The 10606-nt window shown below is 34.0% G+C and overlaps 1 protein-coding gene and 1 long non-coding RNA gene across 2 annotated transcripts; both read left to right on the top strand.

Moving 5' to 3' along the window:
* LOC110268031 lies at positions 5155-5450 on the top strand. Its single transcript, XR_002356047.1, has 2 exons — positions 5155-5234; positions 5339-5450. It is a non-coding gene; the product is annotated as an uncharacterized LOC110268031 (long non-coding RNA).
* LOC110267961 (putative auxin response factor 23) lies at positions 9353-10531 on the top strand. The gene is made up of 3 exons (XM_021113826.1): positions 9353-9465; positions 9996-10109; positions 10238-10531. Exons 1-3 carry the CDS (start codon positions 9364-9366, stop codon positions 10358-10360), a joined length of 339 nt encoding a protein of 112 aa, XP_020969485.1. The 5' UTR covers positions 9353-9363; the 3' UTR covers positions 10361-10531.

Here is a 10606-nt window from a genome sequence, read left to right as displayed (position 1 = left end):
TTGAAATTTGAAATTTGAAATTTGAAATTTGAAATTTGAAAATGTTTAAATTTAAATTTTAAAAGTTTTTAAATTTGAATTTTGAAATTTGATTTTTTTTGAAATAAGATAAGATAAAAATTTTAAAAATAAAAATCTGAAAATTTTTTTTTTCGAAAAAAATTAATTAAAAATATTTTTGAATTTAATGAGGAAAGAGAAAAATAATAAAATGACACCAAATTTCAAATTTTTAGATCAAAACGAAGAAAATAACTAAGAACAGCTTGAAGGTCAAGATGAACGTGAAGAACAACTTGAAGATCAAGATGAACACCAAATTTTTTTTTTTTTTGAAAAAAAATTTTTAATAATTAAATAAAAACCAATAACCTCTTAATTTATGAAAAAAGCAAAAATAAAAACAAAAAAATAAAAACAAATAAACAAGCAAAAAGTAAAAATATTTACAATAACCAATAATAAGGCACACGTTTGCAATTCCCCGGCAACGACGCCATTTTGACGTTGGGATTTTTGCCAGTAAAGAATGTCATAAAAACAGTTGCGTTGTAGATATAGTCTCTAAACCGACAGAAATCCCTTCGTACAAACGTTTTGGTTGTCACAAGTAACAAACCCCTTAAAATTGATAACCGAGTATTTAAACATCGGGTCGTCTTCTCAAGGAATTGCAGGGAGGTATGTTCTTATTATTGGTTATGAGTTTGTAAATTGGGGGGTTTTGGATCAAGGTAAAAAGTTAGTTAAGTGAAAAGTATAATAAAATAATAACAATAAACATAAACTCTTGGCAAGGTATTAGAAATTGGAAGTCCAGACCAAGTTATCCTTATCAATGATAATGAAAATTGAATCTTAATTTCACTTAGTTATCTCTTACTTAAAGCAGAGGAAGGTCAAGTGACTAATTAGTTTGATCTTCAAATCCTAGTTAATTCCTAAGAAAAGATTGGGATTATTGAAGCTCAGTTCAATTAACAAAGATAACAATTAACAATTATGCTATTAAGTTGGATAACTCCCGAGTTACTGATTTTTTAACCAAAACCAAAAGGGAAAAAGTAAATCTACTGGAATAAAAATGTCTTCAGATGGGAAGCAGTAATCATGTAAATAAAGAAAAGCAATATTAAACTGAAATACCTCAAATTGCATTAACAAAAGAACTTAAATCTGACATAGACATGCATGGAAAAATAAATAAAATAAAGAACCTGGGATTGAGAGTTACTCCTAAAACTAAGAGAAATCCTAAATCCTAATCCTAAGAGAGAGGAGAGAACCTCTCTCTCTAAAAACTACATCTACTCCTAAAATTGTGAATTGTGAGAGCCTCCTTATGAATGGATGCATTCCTCCACTTTATAGCCTCTAATCTGTGTTTTCTGGGCCGAGAACTGGGTCAAAAACAGCCCAGAATTCGCTGGTCTCGAATTCAACTGCGCTGATTTCCGTCACTGCGACGCGGCCGCATAGATCACGCGGTCGCGTCGCCTAGCTTCAGGGGAACTATAGCATATTATATATCAAATCGAAGCCCCGGACATTAGCTTTCAAACACAACTGAAACCGCGTCGTTTGGACCTCTGTAGCTAAAGTTATAGTCATTTGAGTGCAGAGAGGTCAGGCTGGACAGCTTAGCAATTTCTCCAACTTCTTGCATTCCTTCCACTTTTGCATGCTTCCTTTCCATCCTCTGAGCCATTCCTGCCTTATAATATCTAAAAACACTTAACACACATATCAAGGCATCTAATGGTAATAAGAGAGGATTAATAATAAGCAAATATAAGATCAAAGAAGCATGTTTTCAATCAACGCACATAATTAGGAAGGCAAATGTAAAACCATGCAAATAGTATGAATAAGTGGGTAAAGAGTAGATAGAAACCACTCAATTGAGCACAAGATAAACCATAAAATAGTGGTTTATCAGAACCCTAGTTAAGATCACCCCTATATATACGAGGACTCAGAGAAGGATATAAAGGTGATAGAGATCTCGTATTTTGGCTGCAATGATCATTCAGAGACAGTAAAAGTTGGTAGCATGTTTTGGGTGGCGCCTTCAGTTTAGCTTAGGATTTTGATTTAGTCTCTCACTTTTGGATAGATCCACTGAGAGATTAGGAGTTGTAACGACTGACTAGGTTAGTTCGGGTTCTAGATTAGGGGCTTCCTTTATGGGCCAGGGCCCAGAGCATTATATATCAGTATATACATATATAGTAATAAGCGGTATAAGTTGGTACACTGACTTGACTTCTGTATGACTCTTGTTTATAATGTTTGTGATGTACATTATTATATTTATCTTACTTGCTGCTTTATTCATTAGTTTCCTGTAATTCTATATGTGAATGTTTAAGTTTCCACTTTCCAAACCCCGCCACTTTGTACAAATATTTTTGTGTATAAAGGAAAAAGTTTTCCAAGAAAAAATGATCTCGTGCTAATACGATTACAGGCTTAATAATTAATATTTAGTTAATTTTTGGGAAAGCAAGTTAGTGACGCTTGATTTTCAATATGATCATGACGTACTGAAAATTGGGTCGTTACATGTAAAACCTCGATAAATGCTGAATAATTAATTAATGAATTAATTATAAGTAAAAAGGATTAGAAAATTAAAAAAATTATAATTTGGAGAATTTTTGGTGAGAATTTAATTTAAAAAATGATATTGAGTGCAAAAATATAGTTAATTACAGAAAAACGCATGGCGACGTTAAAATTGGTTGTACCAGTTTAAATCTGTCCGAGACTGCAAGTGAGAAAAAATTGAAAATGTGAAAATGATAAGGAAAAATATTTAGAACAAGAAACCAAGCACTTATCTTAAAGGTTTTGGCTCAAGATTGGGCCAAACGTACCAAATTCACAAATGGGCCCATGTTGGGCCCAAGTCCACATATATATAAACTCACACTTAACCCATTTTAGCACTAAATTCCCCATTTGAGAGAGAGGGGGCAGATAAAAGGAGAAGGGGAGGAGAGGAACCCTAATACTATTCATCACCATCTTCATTTGTCCATAACTTTTGCTCTGGAGCTCTGATTGACAAGTTATTTGTGGCCACGCATTCGTCTTGGATCCCTCTTCAATTCTATTTATGTATTGTGGTAAAGAACCTGGAATTTCTTTCCCAGTTCTCTATTCCTTTCAATTTGCATTTTTAGGTTGAGTTATTGAAGAATTTCAATTTTTCAATATTTAGGGAAGGTTCAACCTTGACTTTTGATGGAGTTTCAGCCCAAGGTTGCGTGAGATATAGTAAAGAAGCTCAAACACTTCATTATCCATGATTTTAAGTCAAGTCCTAGTATGAATGTTAGTTATTATTGTTATTAGATTGTGTTTGGAATTGGATTTGGCGTTGTTTTAGTGCGGAGTTGAATTACAGATTGAAGTGGCAAAGATTTGGTGGAGGTTGGTATTGCTAAAGAAGAATTTTCCCGAGGTTGAGATTGCCATTAACAAAGGTACGTGTCTTAATTTTGGATAGGCACCATGTAACACTATGTGAAAACTTAGGTTAATTGCCCCTAGATAGGATGGATTAAAATTGGTTGTTATTGTGATTAGTTGGATGGAGGTATGTGTGTGTATTTATGATTTAATTGGTTGTAATATTGTGGATTGAGTGGTATGAATGTTTATGATGATGATTGATGTCAAAATTGGGCCAGAGCCCGTGATAGGGTCAAGAATCCCCTATTTGGTAAGTGGTGTAAGATAATTGATGTTTGGTTGGTTGTGATATTGGATGTATTGGTGTTGTGTGCATTATTGTGTTTAACTAATGATGGATTAAATGTTGGAATTGATTGATGGGGTTGAAATTGAGTTGATTCAGTCTTAAATTGTTAGGAGAGATGAGGAATTGAGAATTATGTGTTGAGGATGCCTAGGAATAGATTTGGATTGGTTTTGAGTTGAATTGAATTGAGAATTAGTGAATCTAGCAGTTAAGTTAAATTTGGTAAAAACCAGTTTTTAACCAACTTCGACGGGCCATAACTTGGCACTTGGAGTTCGGAATTGAATGAAAATTTTCTTAAAATAAATTTGATGAAAAGACCTTTAAAACTATTTAAGAATGAAGGAAAACAAAAGTTTGTGGAGAAAGTTATGAGAGTTTAAAATTTGGTATAAAAATATAAAATATGAGAGTTTGCAGAAAACTCAGAAATTCTGGTATGTGTGTGCACGCACATGGTTGGGTGCACGCACCGGACAAAGCGAGTAAAAAAACTTGCGCGTGTGCAGGAGGGGTATGTGTATGCACGCCTAGGAAATTTTCAAGTTGTGTGTACGCACAAGGGTCATGCATATGCACAAGCTAGGAAGCCCTTCTGATTTGTGCGTACACACAAGTCCTGTTTTCTCACTTAAACTATGTTTTTTACTGTTTGGCTTTCTTGGCATGCTTGTAAACTTCTGCAACTCCTGTTTAAGGTTTGAGAACTAATTTTTAGACTCTGGAAGGAGTGACAGCATATTGAAGGCATTAAATTGAATTAATTCCCGGATAACCACTTGCTAAACCGGATAAAATCGTTGCGGGAATGGTTGTTTATCCACTACAAGAAAAATACCCATTCAGCCACACTTTTTAAGCTACATTTGAAAAGCGTAGCCTATTCATAGAATAGGCTACGCTTTTCTCCATGTTGCCTTTTCACAAGAGAAAAAGATACACAATTGTGGCATCATTTAAAAAGTGTAGCCGTAGGTATTATAGAAATCACTTATAAAGCGTAGCCGTATGTTAATATCTATGGGTTCATTTTTCGTATCTAAGGGAACGCTTTTAGAGGGTAACCTATTTGTTAAGTTTTGGGTGCCCTTCAAAAGTGATGCCTAATGTATGCATGGCCAAGTCCTAACAACACTTGGTAAATTTTTTATTCCACTTTCAATTCCCTCCAAAAGCACACACGAACCCTTTCTCCCGCAACAACTAAACCTCACAAGTCACACCTTCAATTCGAAAAGTGAGACCCTCACCTTCGCTAACCTTTCGCGCACAACAACCCTCACCTTCGCCATTCTCACCTTTCAACACTCATCACCTTCCCCTTCTCACCGTCGCCGTTGTCGCCGTTGAGAAATTTTTTTTCACCTTTTCACCAAATCAGAAACGGTGTCATATCCCCCTTCGTCTCTCTTCTCTGTTCTCTCTCGTCACTCTCTTCTCTGTTCTCTCGTCGCTCTCACCTCTCGTCTCCGGTCTCTAGCTCATTTCTCTCTCGGTCTCGCGCGTGCACTCACTGTCTCAGACTCAAGCTCGTCGTTGCGGTTTGTGTCGTCACCATGTCACACTCAGTCGCCGCCTTCCCTGCGCTCACTTCGCCGGTGGCAGAAGAAGACGGAACCAGCATCTTATCCCTCGGGTGGCGGTCGTCTTCGTCTTCTTGTTTCGGCCATTAATTCAGTTGGTCAGCTTTCTTCACCGTCGATCCCATGTGACTTTCCTTCGGCCCTGTTCTTTCAATGTAGAAGGTGTGTGTGGCTGTGCTGATGATGATGAACAACAATGGCTAGTGGTATGTATCAATTTTCAGTTGGTTCTGTGAAATTTGAGAGGTTTAGGGTTTCGATTTAGGGGTTTTTATTTGGGCCACTAGGAATTGGGGGGTTTTAGCTTCAGAACGGTGGTATGTATCAATTTTCAGTTGGTTCTATGAAATTTGAGAGGTTTGGGGTTCTGATTTAGGGTTTTTATTTGGGGATTTTAGCTACTGGATATGCCACTAGGAATTGGGGATTTTAGCTTCAGAACGATCCACCTGAATCGTATTTTCCTGCAGGATCAATGGCAAGCAATAGGCTTTCATTTTCTCTCGGTGTCATTTAATCGGAAAAGAGGAGAAACTATTAGTAAGTGTAGCTTCTGCTAAATGCATCCATTCGTTCTTTCATCTTCATCTTTTTCATTCCTATTACTGAATGCATAGTGACTGAACCAAAAAGGAAAAATGAATGTTGCTCTGTGTGTGTTCGTGCTTTAAATGTAATTCCTGCACCTAAGCCAAATTGCAACCTATTTTGTACATTTTTGTTAATATGCTTTGTTGTAAGATTATAAAGCTAACTATAAAGGTAACTATCTGGACTCAACTTATAAAGGTAACTATCTGGACTCAACGTAACTATGCTTGGTGAGCTATGTTACATGAGTTTTTATTACATTTCTCTTGGGATAATGGTGTATTGCTGGAAATTTTTTCTTCTCTGTACTGGTGAATTAGGCCTTTATTTCTTCTGAACCTTCAAATGTTATCCAAATATGCCCAAAGTTTCTTTTGTTATTTCTAAATATTGGAAGCATGTCTCATTGGCAATGTGATATTAGTTTCCTTATGTTTTCTCCTGCCTTTAGTCACCCCTTTTGCATACAGGACCAGGCTTTTGATGTTGGTGTGCTTCTTGCCAATGCTGATGGGATCTTTTACTCAATCAAGGTCTGTTTTTAGTAACCATTGGTAGAATATGCTTATAGCAAGGTTTTGCATCATTATGGTGGTCTCTTTGGACATTTTGATTTGAGAATTAATATATTTGTTTTACCATGAGTTGCATCAATTGTTGCTGCTGCAATGTCACATGTATAGTTCAGTTGAATAAAGTGTTGTGCATGCTCTGTTCTATTGTAAATTAAATAGGAAGAAGAATAACTTAATATTATTGATATTGTTATGTTTATAATTCTAGAGGTTATATGTCTCTAGGAATAGATGAACTTAAATTTATCAATTGTCAATCATGTGCATTATTGTTATGAAAATATTGTGCTGATTTCGATTATCTTTAAATGGGAACAACTACAATTGAGCTAAGCCCAATTCTATCTAATCTGATTTTGAACTTTTCATGAGACATAGTGGACACTATTTTCAAATGCTTATCAATTTTTCCCTTGATGGTCAATTACCATCCTCTTCCAAAAATATAGCTTTGCCATTTCTTTTAGATTAGTACATTACCCCCTCTCCTATTTTCAATGGGTCAGAATCATAAACAAATAAATAACAATAAAAAGTGTTATCTATCTCCCCTCCTTGCTACTTTGCTAGTAATTATACACCAATCAGAATTTTTTGCCTTGTTAAATTAATTTTTGCCTAGTAATTTTGGATCATTATAAATATATATTGGTCTCATGCTTATTTTCAATTGTGTTTTCTATTCTCTTCAGATTGCATGACTATAGTATTATTCAGAAACCTCCTCTCAATATGGTATTTGTACCCAAAGTAAAAAGAAAAAAACATTCTTCATATTCTTCAGTAAGACTCACTGCATTTAACTATTTGTTTTTTATTTATGAATAGACTTATGATAAGGCTAGAAATGTTGTGGCTCTTGCACTGAGTCCAGTTGTCAAAGCTCTTATTAATTCATAAATGATAAGCTTTATCCATAAAATGATGAAATGCTTTCTAAGTGCTTGCTAGATCATTTGGAACTTTCTAACTCTAATGACTTAATGAGCACATAAAAGAAACATGTAGTCTTGTTTGATTATTCAATTAACTTTTGAAGCTGTTCTAGGCATATGTGTTAGGCTGTTAGCATTTAACAGTTTCTGTACTAATAACAACAATAAATTTTACAAAATTAACCTAATAACCCTCACTAATTGTTATTAAAAAACATTGGTGTCTATTGCTTCTTGAAGTGTTTATTTTAGTGCTGTTCAGCTTCTTTTAGACAGCTAGAACTTACTCGAAAGTTGATGTGAATGAGCACCTATTAAGTTGTTTGTCTAAATAGATAATTTATATTAAATTAATGGCAGAGATGCTACTTTATTGCAACCAAATTGACTTAGAAAATATGTATTTTTGTAGTATATTTTAGTGGGCTATGTTCGGATATACATGTTGGTGATGATTGTTAATATTGGTTTAGTTGAACTTAGACTATAAACTAGTTATCTACTTGCACAATTTCTAAATAAAAATTGTCATATAAACAATGGTTTGAGTGTTTAAATATTTAAGTATTAGATTTTGATATCATTATGAATAAAAATTATATGTTTTGATTCTGAATATCACTTGTGGATTGATGAAAAAGGTTGGTTTTTGCTTGTAGCCATAATGCAAGTTCTTCATCATCTTTAGCAGCTGTATTCTTTCTCAACTCTTTTTCCGGTTATGAACATATTACAAGTGTCACTTCTATCAAGGACAAGAACCTCTATTATTGACTTCACTTGATGTGTTCATTTTCGTTGTGTATCCATTCATTCCACTTGTTTTTTCTTTTTCTTTATCTGGAATAGGCGGGTGCAAATAACAATCTACTTGTAAAGGATCACACTCACAATTTTGTAAACAAAAAAGAGGAGGGTCAAATTGGAGGTATATTTTGGGCTGTAATACTGAGTTTTGTTCTTGTTAATTATTCTCTTCTTGCTTTCCCTCTTACTCCAATTGCACTACACCTTACGAAAAGATAATAGTTACATGACACATTATTCATAACTTAGTTTTCTAATGCAGAACTAGATTTTCGCTTCCCAATGGGAGCGCCATTGCATGGGATAAACTCTTTTTTGTCCACAAATCAGCTTAAGGTAATCCCATTCTGAACTTTATTCTATTTTATTTTATTTGGTGTTAAGATTGCATGACTATAGTATTATTCAGAAACCTCCTCTCAATATGGTATTTGTACCCAAAGTAAAAAGAAAAAAACATTCTTCATATTCCTCAGTAGGACTCACTGCATTTAACTATTTGTTTTTTATTTATGAATAGACTTATGATAAGGCTAGAAATGTTGTGGCTCTTGCACTGAGTCCAGTTGTCAAAGCTCTTATTAATTCATAAATCATAAGCTTTATCCAGAAAATGATGAAATGCTTTCTAAGTGCTTGCTAGATCATTTGGGACTTTCTAACTCTAATGACTTAATGAGCACATAAAAGAAACATGTAGTCTTGATTATTCAATTAACTTTTGAAGCTGTTCTAGGCATATGTGTTAGGCTGTTAGCATTTAACAGTTTCTGTACTAATAACAACAATAAATTTTACAAAATTAACCTAATAACCCTCACTAATTGTTATTAAAAAACATTGGTGTCTATTGCTTCTTGAAGTGTTTATCTTAGTGCTGTTCAGCTTCTTTCAGACAGCTAGAACTTACTCGAAAGTTGACGTGAATGAGCACCTATTAAGAGTGAAGCAAAAGGAACATATTTGTTCTTTATCTTACCTTCTGATAAAGAATAGAATAGTGTCCTTATGTTTATCAATTTGCCTGGTTTTTATTTTTGACATTAACTCCCCCTTAAACAATTTTGATACTCACTTATTCACTTACAAAATCCTCCAATATCATGGTTTTGCAGATTGACGAAGAGCTTCTTCAGGAAGTGGTTAATATGGGATTTGACAGAAATCAATTGGTTGAATCTTTATGCAACAGGATCCAAAATGAGGTCTGTGCCCTTCATTCTCTCCTTTCATGTCTTCTTGATTGTCTCTTATTATTATCTATATATTTCTGGTACTGTGGCAAACTACTTGTTATTGGATAACTGGTTCCATGTTTCTAGTGGCTATCTTGGAGCTGAGTTTCAAGAGACTATGGTTGACTCTTTACCTTAGATAGTTGACTCTTTTAAGTCTTAATGGATCTAATAATATCTCTTCCTCTGCTCAATATCTCCCACTTATTTATTTATTTTCATGTGGTTTTGTTGTTACCATGTTTGGTTAATGTGAGTGTTGAGCTGAAAAAGAGTAATGTCTGTGTTCTTTCAGCAATTGACTAATGTTGTTGGGACCCTTCATTTTTAATGTTTTCCTTTAATTTTTCAATATGAAGTGAATGACCCTTTTTGCCTTGTGAACATAGAGATTACTAAGGAAGAGCTTAATGCAAAAATGAGAGAAAAAGGTTTCCAACTTTTGGTCTGAAAAAAACCATGCAAAGTTTCCAACATGTTTGTGTTTTGTTTTGTGGCAGATGGGGCTGGTGATGATTTGTTTAAAGAGCTATGGAGGCTGTGCAGGACCATTAATGGATGTTCCTTGTGTTCAAGACAGAATTTTCTATTTCCCTCAGGGTCACATTGAATTGGTATGATATACGCTTCTTTACCTTGTTTCTGATTTTGTTTGTGAATTTCATTTTTTCCATTTTTGTGTCAAATTTAGGCCTTAAGGGGTTTAGTTAGTGTTATATAATTTTGATTTTTTCTTTTGTAGTTGCCAGAACCTACAGAACAAGAATTGAGGCAGATGAAGAACCAGAAATCTCCCAAATACGATCTTCCGTCGAACAAGATATTTAAAGAACAAGATTTTTTTTCTTTTCTATCAGAAGGTTAATAACTTTTATTAGAAGATACTTATGTAGGATACAATATTTTGGTTTTTTATAGTTTATTAGTAGTAAATTCTAAGTGGTCTAATGTATATTTGATATGGGTATGTTTAATTTAGTGTGAGATGTATGAATACTCATTTATGATCATCCCAATATTTTTAGTTGATTATAAATATATTTTGTTAAAGGATAATTTTTATTATTTAAAGAATATTGTATGGTATTATTATGTATTTATTTTTATTTTA

The sequence above is a fragment of the Arachis ipaensis genome, chromosome B10, assembly GCF_000816755.2.
Source record: "Arachis ipaensis cultivar K30076 chromosome B10, Araip1.1, whole genome shotgun sequence".
Lineage (NCBI taxonomy): Eukaryota > Viridiplantae > Streptophyta > Magnoliopsida > Fabales > Fabaceae > Arachis > Arachis ipaensis.
Note: the sequence above shows the minus strand (reverse complement) of the source record. Positions and strands in the feature narration are given on the sequence as shown.